The sequence below is a fragment of the Lepidochelys kempii genome, chromosome 9, assembly GCF_965140285.1.
Source record: "Lepidochelys kempii isolate rLepKem1 chromosome 9, rLepKem1.hap1, whole genome shotgun sequence".
Taxonomy (NCBI): Eukaryota; Metazoa; Chordata; order Testudines; family Cheloniidae; genus Lepidochelys; species Lepidochelys kempii.
In genome coordinates, this window is record NC_136388.1 from 7,526,180 (window position 1) to 7,544,426 (window position 18,247).

The 18,247-nt window shown below is 61.8% G+C and overlaps 1 protein-coding gene across 1 annotated transcript; it reads left to right on the top strand.

Annotated features, from left to right (window-relative positions):
- Positions 1-462: 462 nt before the first annotated feature.
- CHRNG (cholinergic receptor nicotinic gamma subunit) lies at positions 463-17,404 on the top strand. The gene is made up of 12 exons (XM_073358879.2): positions 463-505; positions 6,014-6,153; positions 7,090-7,134; positions 7,872-7,981; positions 8,613-8,768; positions 10,080-10,177; positions 13,308-13,511; positions 13,998-14,112; positions 14,952-15,066; positions 15,766-15,973; positions 16,780-16,913; positions 17,240-17,404. Exons 1-12 carry the CDS (start codon positions 463-465, stop codon positions 17,402-17,404), a joined length of 1,533 nt encoding a protein of 510 aa, XP_073214980.2.
- Positions 17,405-18,247: the final 843 nt, after the last annotated feature.

The window sequence follows — 18,247 nt, forward strand, 5'->3', positions numbered from 1 at the left end:
GTTCACGCGCCCAGGCTACGGTGGCCGTAATGTCCCGGGCCATGGGGCTCCCTTTGTCTCTTCTGCCTCCTCCGGTCTGTTCAGCCAGTCTAAGGGGTCTGGCCTCCAACCAGGCAGCTACGGGAGTCAAACACTGCATCAGGGCACAGCAGTACAGAGCACACAGGGAAACTGAGGCACACTTGGCTCATACAAATATTGCCAACTCAGCACGGAGGGGGGGTCTGCATGTCCCCGGTAGGTGGCTGTCAGGGTGAGTCGCTCCCTCCCCCATTGTCGTTTCAGAGGCACTTGGCGATCCGCTGGGGAACAGCTGATAATGCTGGCCGGACAGCTGGACTTCAGGCACAGTGCGATCGGGGAGAGGAGGGGCGCAGGGGGGCTGACCACGGCCCAAAATAAACCTCCAGAGCTTGCCGAGCACACAGCCGCCACCGTGCTGGAAGGGAGGTTGCCACCACCATGCGCTGCCTGGCTCTGCTCGCGACCCTCGGCTCCCTCACTGGTAAGCCATGCCCGGCCTGCGGACAGGGGACGGGGCGAGGGGCAGCCGGGTACGGTGCTGGGGAGGTGATGGCTAAACCTAGGCTGTGAGCTCAGAGGGCTCTGTTTTGGGTTCAGCAGCAGGCAATCAGGGAAGCTCAGAAGACCACCCCCACCCCACTCCATCCTGGGGCTGGGGGTGGGGACCGGAGAGCAGCCTCCTCTCTTGCTATCATCACGCTCCACTTCTCCCTTCAGGGCTTGGGGCACAGCAGCAGCCCCCTTGTCCTGCTGGCTGGCGCAGGGCAGAGTGCCATTCTGCACAGCCCCCGGCAGGCTGGCCTAGCTACTATGTGTGCATACAGCACCTAGCGCAGCAGGGTCCTTGTCACGGAGTCCCTGGGCGATGCTCTGGAGCTGCTCCCCATGAAGCCAGTCAGGACTCTGGGGCAGTCGCCTTTCTGTGAGCAGCCTGTCTTCAGGACACACAGCTCACACAGCTTCCAACTTCCTGGGTCTGACCTTGGAGCCTTCAGCATCCTCTGCCCCTCCGTGCGCTTCCCCCCAGCGAGTCCGCTCAGGTGGGGCTCCTGGGGAAGCCAGAGGGTCCTGCACCCCAACTTCGCAGACAGACGGGACTCTCAGCCAGCCAGTAAAACAGAAGCTTTATTAGACGACAGGAACATGGTCTAAAACAGAGCTTGCAGGTGCAGAGAACGGGACCCCTCAGCTGGGTCCATTTTGGGGGGCAGTGAGCCAGACGACCACGTCTGCACTTCACTCCATGTCCCAGCCAGGCCCCAACTGAAACTCCCTCCAGCCCCTCCTCCTCTGGGCTTTGTTCCTTTCCCGGGCCAGGTGGTCACCTGATTCCTTTGTTCTCCAACCCTTCAGCTCTCACCTTGCAGGGGGGGAAGGGCCCAGGCCATCAGTTGCCAGGAAACAGGGTGTCGGCCATTCTCTGTGTCCAGACCCCTGCACACACCTGCCCTCTAGGGCTCTGCAATGATCATACACCCTTACCCCACCACCTAGATACTTAAGAACTGCATAGGGGAAACTGAGGCACCCCCACAATATTCGGAGGAAACATTAAGAACAGGCCCACTTCGTCACATCTCTCCCCCCTTCGAGATCGAACTGAGCGGGGTCACTTTACCCGGTGACCTGGGGAAGTTCGAAGCCACCAATGTTCCCATGGATGCCCCAGCATCTCTCCCATTCCTTGGTAGGAGTTACACCAGGCCCTTCCAGTTTCACACCCTCCCTTAGGTCGGGGGTGGTCGATAGCACTAGCAGGCTGCATGTGGTAAGGTTTCTGCAGCCCATGCCCTTTGGCCACCCCAAAACCCCAGGGGGTCAAACTGGGATTGGGTTTTCTCCGAGTGCTCCAGTCTGGAGGGCTGCAATTCGGGCTCTCTTGGTTAAGGGCCCTCCTCGCCTTCCCACCCTGCTGACTGGACAAAGCCATCAGATCACAAGGCTGCCTAGGCTCATCCAAACTTTCCTTACCAAGCACCTTGCCATCCCCACAGATCCCCTGCCCTGCCTGTGTCTCCCCCCACTCAGCTGGGGTCTCAGCTCCCACTGTGCTCAGCGCTGCCCTTGCTGTCCTAGTGGGGCAGGCCACTGCTTTCCTCAATGCATCAGAGCCAGCGAGAGTCCCCGCTCTGGTGTGCAAGGGGGCAGGGAGCATCTCTCTGTCCCACCCAGCCCCAGGGGTCTGGTTACAGGCAGGCAGGTAGCCTGAGCCTAGCGGCTCCTCCCTGCTGCCAGCCAGGTCATCTGCATTTTCACTGACCATTTCCCTCTCCATCGATTGGTTCCCTGGATTCAAATTCAAACCCTTCGCGGTTACAGGAACAGGGCCTGGATCCTGTCCCAAAGAGACACAGTCACCCCCCAACAGGGTCTCGCAGCTGGTGTCCTGGAGAACCCCAACGACCAGCCAGCCCCACTCCTCCTGGGTCTGCACAGGGATCTGGACCATAGGGAAGGCGAGGGGCTTCGTCCCTGGGACCCTCACCCAGCTCACACAGCCCCTCAGCATCTGAGGCTGCACCACCCAGGGCCTGACAACTGTTCTCTCTGTCCCAGGATCTCGCCACCCCAGGAATGTCTCCCCATTGACCATCACCTTCCGCTCCCACTGGGGGTCTGCGGGGCCTGGCCCCAGGAAACTCCACACAGACATATAGGTTGGGGTCAGGAGTGGGAGCCTGTCCACCTCCCCACCCATCTGGCTGATGGAGTCTGTGGCCTTGGGACCCAGCAAGGGAGCTAGACACCGGGGCTTTTCCGCAGGGTCCCCTTGGTTCAAATCGCCAGCCTGCCCAAAGGCAGTGAGGTGGCATCCACACCCCCCCCTCCTTAACTAGGGGCAGCAATTTAGTCTCGAGGTTCCCTGCGGAACTGGCCCCCCGGGGTCTATCCCCACTCACCCCGGGGAGGTCCCCTAGGCCTCTCCACCCCACCACCGCCAGTTCATGCTGCTGCTGCTTCTGCAGCTCTTTCTCGGGCTCTCGCTGTCTCCCACGGTCCTCTTGCTCCCTCGGATTCAGCTCCAATCCCGTCCGTCTCGATCCCCCGATGGGGAACCCGATCGTGAAGACCCCTGTCTGGTCGGGGACAGGAGTCTTGGCGATGCCTGGCTCCCACTCCAGCTGCTCGATTAACTCTGGTTTGGTGAACTTTCCAACGCTCAACCCTCTCTTTCTGCACAGGGTTACAATGTCCTTCTTAAGGAGACGGGGACAGGCCATCACTCTGCTCCTCCCAAGTTGTTGTGGACTCACAGGCCCGTGTGTTCTCAGCTCCCCACGGTTTCCAGGGAGAACCCCTAGTGTGCCAGCCCTTCTCGAGATCACCCCCTCCTTGCCAGGGTCGAGCTGCAGACTCCTCCGCCCCTTGGACTGCTCGCTGCAATCCCCAGGGGAACCCGGTTACTGCAAAAGTCCTTCTCTCTCCCCGGGCCAAGCCGCAGGCTCCTCCGCCCCTGAGAGTGCTCACTGCAGTCCCTAGGGGGACCCCATTACTGCACAGTCCTTCTCGCTGGTCACACACTCCCAGGGGTTAACCGCCCCCCAAAACCGCTCCTCTCTGAGCCTTCAGCCTGCCTGGTCCTCGGCAATCCCCCTTCGTGTTACTGCTCCCCAGTCACTTACTGCAGGAAGTGCCATCCACGGGGTGCAGTACATCCCACCGCTGCCACCAGTTGTCACGGAGTCCCTGGGCGATGCTCTGGAACTGCTCCCCATGAAGCCAGTCAGGACTCTGGGGCAGTCGCCTTTCTGTGAGCAGCCTGTCTTCAGGACACACAGCTCACACGGCTTCCACCTTCCTGGGTCTGACCTTGGAGCCTTCAGCATCCTCTGCCCCTCCGTGCGCTTCCCCCAGCGAGTCCGCCCAGGCGGGGCTCCTGGGGAAGCCAGAGGGTCCTGCACCCCAACTTTGCAGACAGACGGGACTCTCAGCCAGCCAGTAAAACAGAAGGTTTATTAGACGACAGGAACATGGTCTAAAACAGAGCTTGCAGGTGCAGAGAACGGAACCCCTCAGCTGGGTCCATTTTGGGGGGCAGTGAGCCAGACGACCACGTCTGCACTTCACTCCATGTCCCAGCCAGGCCCCAACTGAAACTCCCTCCAGCCCCTCCTCCTCTGGGCTTTGTTTCTTTCCCGGGCCAGGTGGTCACCTGATTCCTTTGTTCTTCAACCCTTCAGCTCTCACCTTGCAGGGGGGGAAGGGCCCAGGCCATCAGTTGCCAGGAAACAGGGTGTCGGCCATTCTCTGTGTCCAGACCCCTGCACACACCTGCCCTCTAGGGCTCTGCAATGATCATACACCCTTACCCCACCACCTAGATACTTAAGAACTGCATAGGGGAAACTGAGGCACCCCCACAATATTCGGAGGAAACATTAAGAACAGGCCCACTTCGTCACAGTCCTGCTTCTGACTGGGGCTCCCAATATCAGTATCTCTGCCCGGTGAGCAGCCCCTTCCACGCCCTGCCTGCCAGAGGGTTCAGCTCTGAGCATCAGCAGCCCTTACCCCAGCCCCCTGTACCCACTCCCAGCCCTGAACAGCTGCAGGGAGTCCTGGAGCATGACACGCCCGCCAGAACCCTGCTCAGCGCACTGGGATGTTACGCTGCGACCGCCCACCGCCACCCACCCCCGTCCGTTTCGCGCTGCCGATCCTGGGGCACCCACCCCCGTCCGTTTCGCGCTGCCGGTCCTGGGGCACCCACCCTCGTCCGTTTCACGCTGGGGACGAAGGGGGGACTGAACTGGGCTTCTTCCGCTTTGAGAGCGTGACGGACAGAGGCCACAAAACAATTCTTGGCAGGCACCATTGTGACAGTGGAACCAGCTGCTGCTTAGGCCTGTTAGCAGGGGCTTTGAGCCCAGAGAAGCCAGAGACACGTGCACACACATGGGCAGGGCACGCGCAGAGCCCCTCCCCACGGGTGTGGGACACACACATACACACACAGTGGTGCTGGCCAGTTGCCAGCGCTAAACCCCAAGCTGCTCTCTGAGTCCCCCTCTGGCCTCTGGCCCCAACGCTTTCCAGGAAGCAGCAGCAGCAGGTTTGCTAACGAAGGTAATTCGTTAGCCCCTTACGCTTCTCTCCAGAGGCATTTCATTCAGAGGCGCTTGGCCCATCTGGCCATTAATAATTTAATAATGCCGGGCATTTGTAAAGCCCCAGCTCATGAGCTAACGATCCGGGCAGCGGATGGGGATTGATCCCGGGGCCAGCGCTGACAGGCTGCAGGACCCCATTGTTAGGCCACAGTTAAGCTGGGTTCAACACACGTTGCCTGTAGAGTTCAAGCCACGTTTACTCCTTCTGGGGTCCCAGAGTCGGGGCCAGCTCACGAAGATTGGAGAGCGGGACGCCTGCGGCCCTCACCCCAGAGAGAAATGGGTTATTGTTATGACTCGCTTCACCCTCAGGGCGTCCAGCCCCGGAGCCCTGGGCAGCCCCATGGAGGTCATTGACAGGGTCTGAACCCGGGCCCTTTCGCTCTGAAGCATAGAGCTCGGCCTCTTGTGTTCAAGAAGTCACTCCATTACTACGCAGCAAGAGTAGGCTTTTATCCTGTGTGGCCAGTCCCATCCCCCACTCCAGAAGCTTGTTACACTGTTGGCTGTCGTCAGTTCAAACCCCACGTGGGTGAGCGGAGGCTGCAAGCAGCTCCCATGTGGTGCCCCCGTATGAATCCCGTTTGACGGGTCCCGGCGCACAGCACAAAGCCAGGCAGCCCTGTGCGCTCCGTGGGTGCTGACAATACACCTGCCCACTTTGGGTCTCACCGGAGAGGCCACAGATGCCGAGCGCCCTCTCAAAGGGGCGAGCTGGGGTAGACCGGCGGAGCGGTGTAGGGGGAGCTTACCTTGCTGCTGCCCATGCTGGGCCTGCCCTGCGCCCTCGGCCTCCCCTCTGTGGGGCTGGCATGGCCACTGGGTGGGGGTGGCATGGAGCCTGCTTCCCTCAGGGCCTGACTGTGCCCTGCTTTCAGCCGTGCTGTGCCGGAACCTGGAGGAGAAGCTGCTCAATGACCTGATGACCAACTACAACCGCAACCTGCGTCCAGCCCAGCGGGAGGGGGACATCATTAACGTCACGCTGAAGCTCACCCTCACCAACCTCATCTCCCTGGTAAGCAGAGCCCCCCCCCCCCCCCGCCGTCCCTGTTCCTTGCCAGCCCCCACCTGCAGAGCTGGGCCCTTTCCTGCCTTTCTCCTTGAGCAGCTCAGATTGGGGGCGGGGGCAGGGATGGCTGCTCCCTCGTTAGGCTAGCATGGGGGACAGAGACCTGAGTGCACTGCCCAGGACAGGGAATGACAGAGGCAGGGGCACCGATGCCAGGAACATGCCGAGCTGGGCGCCAGCCTGTCCCACCTCCTCAGTGGGTCCCTGCCACCTCTCCTCCCAAAGGCACCCAGTCCCCAGCGCTGACCGGGGACAGCCAGTCCTGCCTGGGCGTCCCTCACACTACCCCTGCCGTCAGAATGGGGAGTCCATGCCGGGGCAGATGCCCATGGAACTGGCTGCGGGACTCTCTGTCCGAGCCGCCCTTGGTAACGGTCCCTGAGGAGAATCACTGTGCTGGGGGGAGTAGGGGAAGGAAGAGGGAGACTGGGGAGGTGGGCATGGGGTGGTGATTGAGCTGGGGCGATGTTGGATAGGGGCCCGGGGCAGTGAATGCATTAGAGGCAGGGTTCCTGGCAGCAACAGAGTTGCAGTGAGGGCATGGCCTGGCTGTACCTCGGTGGCTCTGTGGCTGCTGCTGGCTTCCCCTGGGGGGGCAGGGGCCGGGATCATGGGACGCTGCCCTGCTCAGGGCACCCCTGGGATGCCCCACACCCTGCTGCACCCTGGGAGAGAATTCCTCAGGGCTCCATGCACCGCAGCCCCATGAGGTGGGCGTTGCCTGAGTGCCCAGTAGCTGGCATGCACCGTGCAGCTTCACGTTCACCATGCACCGTGCAGCAGGGCTGCCCAGCCGCCAGCGGGAAGCTGTTGCGGTGGCGGGAGAGGGCAGGGCGACGGGGCAGCAATCCCAAAATCCCCTCTCTCCTTTCTGGGTTCCAGAACGAGCGGGAAGAGACCCTCACCACCAACATCTGGATTGAGATGGTAAGATGCCCAGGGGTGCCGCCAGCCACTCGGGCTGGGCGGCATGCAGCTGGCAGAGATCAGCTAATGCCTCCCGCTCCCCATGATAAGCTCCAGCAGCCCTCCAACGCCCCAGCGCCCCGATGGACCTGCAGCCCAAGGGCTAGGGCAGGTCGCAGCCCTCTCCTGGCCTGAAGGCAGATGTGGCTGGGGCCAAAGCCTCACAAACGGCAGCCGGGAGGGAGAGGATTGTTCAGGGCTCGTTCCATAGCCAGACCCCACTTTGGCGCTGAGATCAGCGGCTTGGGCAGAGACCCCTGCCACAGAGCGCAGGCCAGAGGGGTCACTCCACGCCACGGCTCCCAGCACGAGTCACGGAGAAACAGGGCCGGCTCCAGGCACCAGCGCTCCAAGCAGGAGCTTGGGGCGGCACTGGGAAAGGGGTGGCCGTCCGTGTGCCGACAGGGCGGCGTCTCGTCTTTCTGCACATGGGCGGCAGCTTTACTCTGCAGGCTGCCGCGGCGGCAATTCAGCAGCAGCTTCTGTCTTCAGACGTCCTGCTTGGGGTGGCAAAAACGGTGGAGCCGGCCCTGCAGAGAAACCCTAACAGGTCCCAGCCTGTGGCCAGAGCATGCCGTTTCCCTGCAGATCACGCCCCCGGGCAGTGTGGTATTGGGGGGTCACGGGGTGGCCAGAGATGCTCATTCTATGACAAGTGTCTGACCCTGCTTTGCTCAGCCCCTTCCCCTCCATTCCAGAAGTGGTGCGATTATCGGCTGCAGTGGGATCCTGACGAATACGACAACATCCAGATACTGAGGGTGCCCTCCACCGAGGTGTGGCTGCCGGACATCGTCCTGGAGAACAAGTGAGCAGCTGCAGGGCCCAGGGCAGGGGGGCAGTGGGAAGCCGGGTGAGGACCCCAGCAATACAAACAGACCTTGTCCAGCTGTCCCTCTGCCCGGGCACTCCGTGTGAGGCTCCATTCCCTGCAGGGGCCGCATCTGTGGCTACCCACCCAGAGACGTCACGGTCAGCAGCTAACTCTCACGCATCCAGCAGACAGAACAGACAGAACCCCACATGCTCTGCTCCACCAGCACAGGGCCCTACCAGGGGGGCTAAAGGGAAGATCTCTACTAGAGGCAGCAGTAGTAGGCTTTTATCTCCTGTGAGCAGCAGCCAACAGGCAGCAGCATGATCCCAGCCATGAGCAGTTCCGATTCCATCCAGCAGAGGGCAGTGGTGGCGCGCCCTTCCCCCCAATCACGTCCTGTCCTGCAGCTGGTAGGGCGCTCCTGGGGGTTTGGAGCCCATAGTCGGGCACTGGCTGGCTGTCCGGGGGCATTTTGGGATTGCCTCTGCCTTGCTGGGGCTGCCTTGCTCTGTGGCCCTGGGACAGTTCCAGTCCCGTGGGCAGTGGCCAGCCCACAGCATGAGCTCCGGCAGGGAGGGAGGGAGCGCCTGGCTGGCCTGACCTGCCCCTCTCCTTCCCCCAGCATCGACGGGGTGTTTGAGATCACCCTGTACTGCAACACGCTGCTGGATTCCAAAGGCTGCCTCCTGTGGATGCCGCCCGCCATCTACCGCACCTCCTGCGCCATCTTCGTCACCTACTTCCCCTTCGACTGGCAGAACTGCTCCATGGTGTTTCAGTGAGTGCGGCTGCCCGGGAAGGGGCTGGGCTGCCCCCCAGATGGGAGGGCAGGGGGCAGAGCCCGGGGCACGCACGCAGGTCTCCTGCCGGGCAGGCGGTTCTCACGCCCTCTCTCAGGTGGCAGCTTGCCCAGATCACCAGCTAAGGGCCCATGAGATCATGCACAGCTGTGACCCTCTGTACCTCCCTCCGCCTTAGCCAGAGGCAGGTTGTGCTCAGCTCCGCCGCAGCCGCCAGGTCGGTTACCATGGCATGAGCCCTGTAGGTTGCCGAGCTAGCCAACGAAGGCATGCAAACCAAAGAAACCCAGGGACCCCTGTTCTAGCCCATTGCCCTAAGCCCAAGACGGCCCTGCGTGTGGCAGCGTGGTGCCCTGCTTTATCAGACATTTCCGTCCCCTCCCAAGACAGACCGAGCTAGCCCTGGGAGAGTGAAATGTGTATGATCAACACTTCCTCCCCCTTCCCACAAATTCTCCCACTGTATGGGCCCCAATCCGATGGACCCAGGTGGGTGTTGTTCTTGGTGGGGGTCACCTGCATGGAACAGCGTGCAGGACCAGGGCCCCGGCGGCTCGTCTGACTGTTGTTCCTCTCCGATCAGTCCGTGGCTACGTGTGACCGGATCTGATTTCTGAAGCGGTTACTAAATTCTGAGTGCATCCAAGTTAGTGATGCAGGGGTCCCTTCCCCCAGCATCGGCCAGTGCCGATCGATAGCAGGACGGGAGCTCACCCCGAGCGTCGCTGAAAGGCCTTGGACGATAAAAGTCAGCTCCCGTCTTGATAACCGGACCTGGCCCCAGTGATGTGCCTAACGCCCCGTAATGCAGAGACAGACGGAGTCCCCAGCCTGGAAAGCGAGCACCCCTCGTCCCGACTCTGAAGTCAGACTTGGGGAGGTGCCGCACCAGGGCGAGCGACCAGCCGGGCGGGTTCGATTGCAGGACTGAGGCCTACATGAAAACTCTTCCCCTGTCTGTGCCCACACGCCTACCAGCTGGCTGGATCCAGGCAAGGCTGGTGGCCGCAGTGGTGCTACGTGGGATGGGTCTGAGTCAGAGCTGGGCTTGACCCCAAGCTGGGGAGGTGCCGGAGCCATAGGCCAGGCAGCCCAGACGCTGCCTCGCTTCAAAAGGAAGGGAAAGCCAATTCCGCGGCCCTGCGTAAGTCTGGGTGTAGCGCCGATCCCAGGAGCGGCTGAAGCACCCGCTGGCTGGTTGGATCTCGGCATTTCTGTTTGTATGAGCATGTCCTTTAGACAGCCAGTCTCAGCCACACGCGTCCTCCCCCCCGATCCCTGCCACATAGGTCCCAGACCTACAGCGCCAATGAAATTAACCTGCTGCTGACGGTGGAAGATGGGCAGACCATTGAGTGGATCGTCATCGACCCCGAAGCTTTCACAGGTAACGACCTGCTTCCTCTATCTGTTTCCCGGGGGGTTTCCCTGGCCCCATGGGGCCAGCCTACCAGTTGTGGCTGCGGAAATCTTCCAGCTGTTGGCTACAGGAGGAAATGCCAGTGCCAGAAAGGGTGGTGTCACCACTAGTCAGGAGGAGCCCGGCGGCTGGCAGCGTGGCTCAGCACGGCCCAGAAATGTAGCAAAGCACAACAGCCACCCAACCGGTCCCTCCAGCCCACCCAGTGTGGGATGGAGACATTTGTAAATAACTGGCGTTTAACTGACGGTTAGGCGGGACTGGTAGCACGGCCTGTTATGAAGGTTTCCTGACCCTTCCCGTATAGGAGATCTCGTTTTCAGTTGCTTAAAGTCTTTGCCAAACTTTAACCATTCGGCTGAAATTCTCCACGCCGGGCGTCTGCCTCGGGCTCAGCCGGTTGGGAAAGTGTCAGCTGAAGCGGTTCAGCTGGGTCCAAGAACGAGGCCGGGGAAAAATAACTCGTTTTGCCCAAATTCCCAAAATCCAATACACCTTTCCCTTGAACAGCTGTAGTGCCCCGAATCCCTGCTCCAAAGCGTGGGAACATGGCGCAGGGCGGGGCGGGGGAGGTGTTTGGGGCGGGGATGCACCTTTTGCCACCCTGGTGAAAATGCTCCCAAACCTGGCGACGGTACGAGCCTCTGAAAAATTACGGCTGTCCCCAGCTCAGTAGAGACGAGCATGGGGGTGGGCAGACTTTTTGGCCCGAGGGCCCACTGGGGTTGCAAAACTGTATGGAGGGCCAGGGAGGGAGGGCTGTGCCCCCCAAATGGCCTGGCCCCGGCCCCCTGTCCGCCCCCTCCCACTTCCCGCCCCCCTCAGAACCTCCAACCTATCCAAGCCCCCCTGCTCCTTGTCCCCTCACCACCTCCTCCCGGAACCCCCTGCCCCTAACCACCCCCCCGGGACCCCACCCCCTATCCAACACCCCCCCTCCGCTCCCTGTCCCCTGACTCCCACCCCCTGACAGGCCCCCCGGGATCCCAAGCCCTATCCAAACCCCCCGTTCCCCGTACCCTGACCGCCACCTCCGAACCTCCACCCCATCCAACCACCCCCTGCTCCCAGACTGCCCTGACCCCTATCCGCACTCAAAGCTTAGGAAAGGCCAGAACAAAGGGCTCCTGGGCAACCTGAATTCAGCCTTCTCGCGGGTCTGCCTGAAGATGGCCGTTAATTCCCTGGGCACGTCCTGTTTCCCACAGGGGCCCGGCCTCATTCCGTGCCCGGGATGGGCCTGCTCTGGGGCCGAATCAGGGGTGGGGAGGCCGTTGTCTGCCAGCCTCCGGCCTCACTTGGTACAGAGGTTGGCACGTGTATCATGAACGAGGCCGAGAGGGTGCACAGGTGGCTCCCAGGCTCTCTTTTCTTAACTTCCGAGCGCGGGACTTTGCCCCTTGACTCCTGGTCGGGTAATGCAGCTTGTGTGCAGTCGGGATAAAGGCCCATCTCCCGTCACGGTGGCTTGCCCCGAGAGGGGGAAGGACGCACTCAGGAAAGTTGTTCAGATTGTGGGCACCACCACACGGAAATGACAGAGAGCAGAGCCGCCGGAGGCGCACTCGGGCCCTGAGCACTGGGAAGTTCCAGGGCTGGTTGCACTGTCCTGGGTCCTTCCCTCTTGGCTGGAGCAGGTGTCCGGGTCAGGTTTTGTAGCCAAGATTTGGAACAGGAGTTGCTGGCCTGTGCACGCTCAGCATCACGCCACAGGTATCCCCCACACAGAGGGTTATTAGCAGCTGCCACCATCACACAGGTTTCAGAGTAGCAGCCGTGTTAGTCTCTATTCGCAAAAAGAAAAGGAGGACTTGTGGCACCTTAGAGACTAACCAATTTGTTTGCGCATGAGCTTTCGTGAGCTACAGCTCACTTCATCGGATGCATCCACAGTATGCATCCAATGAAGTGAGCTGTAGCTCACGAAAGCTCATGCGCAAACAAATTGGTTAGTCTCTAAGGTGCCACAAGTCCTCCTTTTCTTTTCACCATCACACAGGTATTTAAGTCAATAATCACACTCAGAGAGAGTTTTTCTAACCCCTGTTCTCGGTCCTTCTGCCTGCAAATCGCAAACCGGTACCGGGAGCGGATTGATGTGGGGAATGGAGCTTTCGCAGGCAGACAGGGATGTTTCCCATCACCTTTTAATTGCATCTTGAAGGAGCAAAATGCTTTTTTGGGCAGCGAGATTTATTCTTTCATTACCGGGCCGAGCCAGATATCTAGGTTGGTAAAAAAATAAAATCTGTCGTAGGAGACAGGACAACAAGGCTTAGTAAGGTGTCACGCGCGGCTTCCCCCGGCAGCTGGGAGTCAGGTGGGAGAGTGACGGAGCCTCCATCCAAACCCCCTGCACCATGGGAGCTGGCAATGCTTAGCCCCCAAGTGGGATCGGGCCCCTGGGAGCCAGCCCCTGCAAAATGGGGTGCATTAAGCTGGTGGCTGCATATGTCCTGCCGTGACAGAGAACATTGCAGGGTTCCCAGGCACCGCTGTAAATCTTCTCCCAGCCCCTTTCCCTGGACTTTAGCAGCTGCCCCTCCCCCCCGTGGGAAGCCCCCAGCAAAGGATTTCTCTTCCCCCGTATCCAGGAGGCATTGTCTCGGGCCCCCTCCGTCCCCCTAGAGACATGGCGGCAGCAGGGGCAGGGTGAATGGGCTCCCCGGGCACAGACAGAAATGTCAATAGTTGCTCAGCTGGTCCTGTCATTCACGTCGTCGGGCCTGGGCGGCATGCAGAGACAGGAACAGGCTCACAGCACAGACCTCGGCCCGCCCGGCCTTGCTGTTTCCAAAGACACCTGCAAACATCTGGGGAGAACTGGCAGCTCAGTGTCCAGGCTCAGACCATGCCAGCAAGCAGGATTCCTCTTCCAATCTATCCTCCTGCCCCCGAAGACCCCAAATAAGAGCAGTGCCCCCCCCCACGCTGCTGTAATGTGGGCAAGAGGCAGTTCCGGGCATCGCTGGATGAACTCCTGTTCCCCCAGGGGTGGCATATGCTGCTCCTAAGGGGAGTTGGGGCCCAAAGTTGGACCCCCAGGAGGCTGGGCCTGCGTGGTTTCCATAGGCACGCGGTATTGTCTTCCCCGCAGAGAATGGGGAGTGGGCAATCAAGCACCGGCCGGCCAAGAAGATTGTGAACGCCGAGCGCTTCACCCCGGACGACTTAGGTTACCAGCAGGTCGTCTTCTACCTGATCATCCAGAGGAAACCGCTCTTCTACGTCATCAACATCATCGTGCCCTGCGTGCTCATCTCGTCCGTGGCTGTGCTGGTGTATTTCCTGCCTGCCAAAGGTAGAGCCCTGGCCCACCCGAGTTCGCTGCCACCAGCCACCGACATGGCTCGAGCCACTGGCATTGGCCTGTGGACAATCCACGCCTCCCGGAGTGGGAAGGGGGCAGCAGCAGTTGATGGGGACAGACCCAGTCCAATGTCCATGCGGGTGAGACGGGCCACCGGGGGCTCACCCTCGCACCCTGGTTATCTGAACCGAAATGGGCAAAACTCTCCCCTGCCCCTGCCCAGTTATGTCCCACTTCTGGCCCCTCGGCTCCCCCGTGTCTCTGGGAGCGCATGGCTCGCTCGCACACATCAGGATGGAACGGCAGAGAATTCTTTCCCACACCTGGCTCCCAGCCCTCTGCTCTAACCACTAGGAAGGCAGGCTCTTCGCGGGCTCTGGTGTGCAGGAGAAGAGCAAAGCCCTTCCCAGAGGGTGCTGGTGCTTGGGGAGCTCGGTGCAGACGCAGGCTAATCTCTTGCTTTCTGCATCCCGGCAGCGGGTGGCCAGAAGTGCACGGTCTCCATAAACGTCCTCCTGGCCCAGACCGTCTTCCTCTTCCTGATCGCACAGAAGGTGCCTGAGACCTCCGATGCTATGCCTCTCATTGGCAAGTAAGTGATGCTCTCTGGGGGCCTGCCAGCCCATATCTGGCAGGGCCCCAGGCAAGCTCCCAAACCCGCTGGGCTCCTCACCCCCCAATCCCAGCTGAGACTATTCACCTCAGCCTGGGAGGGCAGAACAAGTGGGGTCCTTCAAGGCCCTGCTCCAAGGGACACAATGGACATGGGCAGGGCCAGAGAATGAGAGCCGTCGTAGGTGGGGTTGGGGGACTGGTAACTCAAAGCGAGCATCAGCAGAGGCCTTGGATGTGTGGCCATGCCGCTCCTGCTCCCCTGCCCCGCAATGCAAGAACCAGGGCACGAATTAACAGAACTTCCTAGTGGCCCACAGGACATGCCTTGCTGCACAGCCCAGGGTTCATCTGCGGAACTCACCGCTGCAGGAGGGTGCCGAGGCAAACAGCATGGCCCAACTCAAGAGTGTGCTCCGGGGGCTAGGATGGAGCTAGAAGCACCATCCTCCTTCACATTTTGAACAGAAAGTGAGCCCACAGCTAGGAGTTCGGAGGGAGATCCCCCCATGCAGCAGTCTTGCACAGCCAGGGGCATTGTCGGAGGAGATGTCTGCTGCTAGGCGGATTAGATGGACCATTGGGAAGTTCTGGTCTGGGCTCCCTTTGTCTTCTATGAACATATGAACATATCTCTTGCTGTGGAGCGAGAGATCCAGGCGCTTCCCATTCCCGGATCCCAGCTGGCCTTCGGCTTTGCCCTGTGCCTGCTGCTAGGGCCTCACCAAGAGCTGGCAGATGCCCCAGCACAGGCCCGTGGCTAGTGAAGCGGGTGGGGCGGCCTGGCAACCAGCGACAGCGGCCCCTTCTCTCCTCCAGGTACCTGACCTTTCTCCTGGTGGTGACGGTGGTGATCGTGGTGAATGCCGTCATTGTGCTGAACATCTCGCTGAGGACCCCCAATACGCACTCCATGTCGCAGAAAGTGCGGCAGGTAGGCCGGGCGGGGCCGGCGCGCGCTCCCACCCAGGCTGGGCAGAGACCCACTTAACGCCCGCGTGATCGGCCTCCGGCTCCTCCCAGAGCCGCCAGCTCCGGAGAGCAGACACGGCCCGTGCTGCGGGGCTGGGGTCGCTGCCTCAGGAAAACGGGGTTCAGGGGGAAGGTCAGAGAGCAAAGGCAAGTGCACTGAGCCGTCAAACCATTTCCCGGGATCGAGAGCCCCAGAGACTTAGCCGGATCGTCCGACCCATGGCACATGGGGCACTCTCCTCCACGGGGGCGCAGGGCCTGGCCCTGGTGTCTCGTTACCCTGGCCGCACCACAGCCGCGGGCTCACCGCCCGGATCTGACTGCATCTCCCCACCGCTTTGCCCAGGCCCAAATGAGGGCACAGGGGGCAGGGCCGCGGGGATGGAATCGGGTCCCCAGCTGCCAAGGAACCGCTGGGCATTAGCGCCCCCCTGGCAGCCCCCACTCGGCGGAGGTGGGGGACATGGAGCCCACGCTGCTTCTGCTCCCACCGGCGTCAGTCAGGGGAAAGTGCACTGCGCCCGATGGAACGGCCCCGGGGCCAGACTCAGGCTCCATGAGCCCCCCAACAGACAGGGCCTCCCCTGTGCCAAGCGTGACGGCGCAGACCCCCCCGGCCTGCCCCGAGCGTCACAGCACCGGCTCCTCGCTCTGTCCCCAGATCTGCCTGCGGCAGCTGCCCCACTTCCTGGGGATGCACATGCGCCGCAGGGACATGGCCCCCCGCCCGCTGATGGCCCGGCGCCGCAGCTCCCTGGGGCTGATGGTGAAGGCTGACGAGTACATGCTGTGGAAGGCCCGGACCGAGCTGATCTTTGAGAAGCAGAAGGAGAGGGCCGGGCTGATGAAGGCCGTCCTGGAAAAGATCGGTGAGTGACGGCTCCGTGGAGCCGGGGAGAATCTCATGGCGGAGCAGCCTGAGGCCCCCACCCCCCCTGGACAGTGACCCCCTGGGCCTTTTGCCGGCAGCAAATCCACCCCGTAAGAGCAGCCCCCCAGGGCTGGAATGAGGTGGTGGTGGGGGTGCTGACAGGGAAATGGTACTGGGGTGAGGGTGTCACCATGGACGCCAAGTGCCAGGAGCCAGACTGCAGAGGAGAGGAGAGTGAATAGCTCCCATTGCTCCGGCATCGGGTCCCGATGCAAACCCATCCCTGTGCCCGCCAGCGGGCAGCAAGCAGGGCGAGGCAAGCGGCACCAGCTCCCCCCCTGCGTGGGCCATCTCGTTTGGGAGAATCAGTGACGCCAACAAAATTCAGGCTTCAACCCTTCCCTCCCGCGAGGGGTGCGACTGGGCACCTGACTCACGTGGCGCTGCTCTGGGTCCCTGACTGGATGCCCAGCCGTGTTGGAAAACAGGAGAACCGCCAGCTGGCCGTGGCCTTTCCAGCAGGGAGAGCCAAACATGGCGTCCCTGGTGCTAAACTGCGTGAAACGCTTCGGAGCAGCCACAAAAGTACCAGGCTTCAGTGCACGAAGCTAGTCGTGAATTCGCTGTGTGCCGTTCGGCCTGCTCCGCTGGGCTGGGGCCTGGCCGGCCGGTGCTTTGCAAAGGGCCAGGTGCCTTTGAGATGCCCGAGGGTAACAGAGATGGTTGGTGGAGGCTTTCCCGGGCAGCGCTGGCCTTCAAGGCAGCCAGCTGTCTGGTGCTATCCCCTCCCCTCCTTGTCTCTAGGGAAAGGCCTGGAAAACGGGTGCTCCCAGGATCTCTGTCACAGCTTGGTGCAGGCTGGTCCCGAGATCCGGGCCTGCGTGGACGCCTGCAACCACATTGCCAAGACGCTGCAGGAGCAGAACGACTTCGACAACGTGAGTGCCACCCTTGCAGAGCCTTAACCGAGGGGGGGGGGGGGCTCTCAGGTCAGAGCGGGACCCAGAACAGTGGGGACAGAGGGGCCCAATTTGCAAGGACTCGCGTATGGAGAAGCAGATCAGCGACCAAGCTGGAAAGGGAAATGGGGGAGGAAGGAGAGAAGGGGCCGTGTTTAGCCGCAGGGGAAGCGAGCGAAGTTTTGACTGAGTTCAGCGGTGGCTGCCCGTGGTCCGAAGCCCAAAGGCCCCAGGGCACACGGGCCCAGCAACAGCGGGAGCCTGCAGCAGGTTTGGCCGTGAGCATCTGTCTCTCCTCCCCGCAGGAGAACGAGGAGTGGATCCTGGTGGGGAGAGTCATCGACCGCGTCTGCTTCTTGGTCATGGCCTCGCTCTTCGTCCTGGGGACGGTCAGCATCTTCCTGATGGCCCATTTCAACCAGGCACCAGTAGTGCCCTTTCCCGGGGACCCCAAGCGCTACCTGCCATAGCGCCCCACTTGCGGGGGGCGGGGGCGAGCCCAGGACGTCTGCACGAGAGCCTCACCCCACAGCTCTGCCGCGGGAGGCTGAGCCCTCCCTGCACGGCGGCGGGGGGCCCCTGGGCTCCAGGCACCGGGTCCCAGGCGGGGCTCACAGAGCTGCTGCAGAGTGGAGCCTGCGGCTGCACCCGCCCACTGGACCCTTCAGCTGGGGCTGCTCGTGGGAGCCGCAGCTGGAGACGACGCGGACCGCTGGGAGAGATGGCAGCCGAACGGGAGAGTTCGGAGCCTGCCACGCCCACGCTGCACCCAGCTGCAGCCCTCTTGCTTGCCTCGTTTACATGGAAAGGGCAAGTGAGCTAGATGACCTTCTGGGGTCCCTTCCAACCCTGATATTCTATGAGCTGAAGGGCGCTGGCTGAATCTGGGCCCCCCCCAAACACTGCAGCTGGCAGCTCTGGAACCCCAGGGGACAAGGAGCCTGTCTGCCCCCGTGGGTAGCTACGTGGCGACAGCCCAGCGAGGGGAGCGGGGCAGGTTCGCGTGGGTTTGGCGGGAGATCTCGGGCGGCCGCGTGTGTTTCATGTGAGCCAGGCATGGGAGTAAACACCACCGCGTTTCCAAACGGCTGCTGGACTTCTTTGCTGGCTGCAAGGAAAGGCCAGGCGGGCGCTGGGGGCGGGCAGCAGGTGGGGAGGGGAGACGGGTCCTTCTCTGTTGGCCCAGCTGGCCCCGGCTTCCCAGAAGCGGCCGGGCAGAGGGAGATGGGGTGGGGGAGGCTGCCCGCTGCTGCTCCCAGGCTGCTGAGCGCCAGCCACGGCTCTGGGTACACTCGCCCAAGCTGTGGGGTTCC

What these genes read in the sequence shown, in the direction of transcription:
- CHRNG (XM_073358879.2), top strand. Translation starts at nt 463, where the DNA reads ATGCGCTGCCTGGCTCTGCTCGCGACCCTCGGCTCCCTCACTG. An exon ending in TCACCAACCTCATCTCCCTG is followed by an intron (nt 6,154 to 7,089) that starts GTAAGCAGAGCC and finishes TCTGGGTTCCAG; the next exon opens with AACGAGCGGGAAGAGACCCT. An exon ending in GCTATGCCTCTCATTGGCAA is followed by an intron (nt 14,113 to 14,951) that starts GTAAGTGATGCT and finishes TCTCTCCTCCAG; the next exon opens with GTACCTGACCTTTCTCCTGG.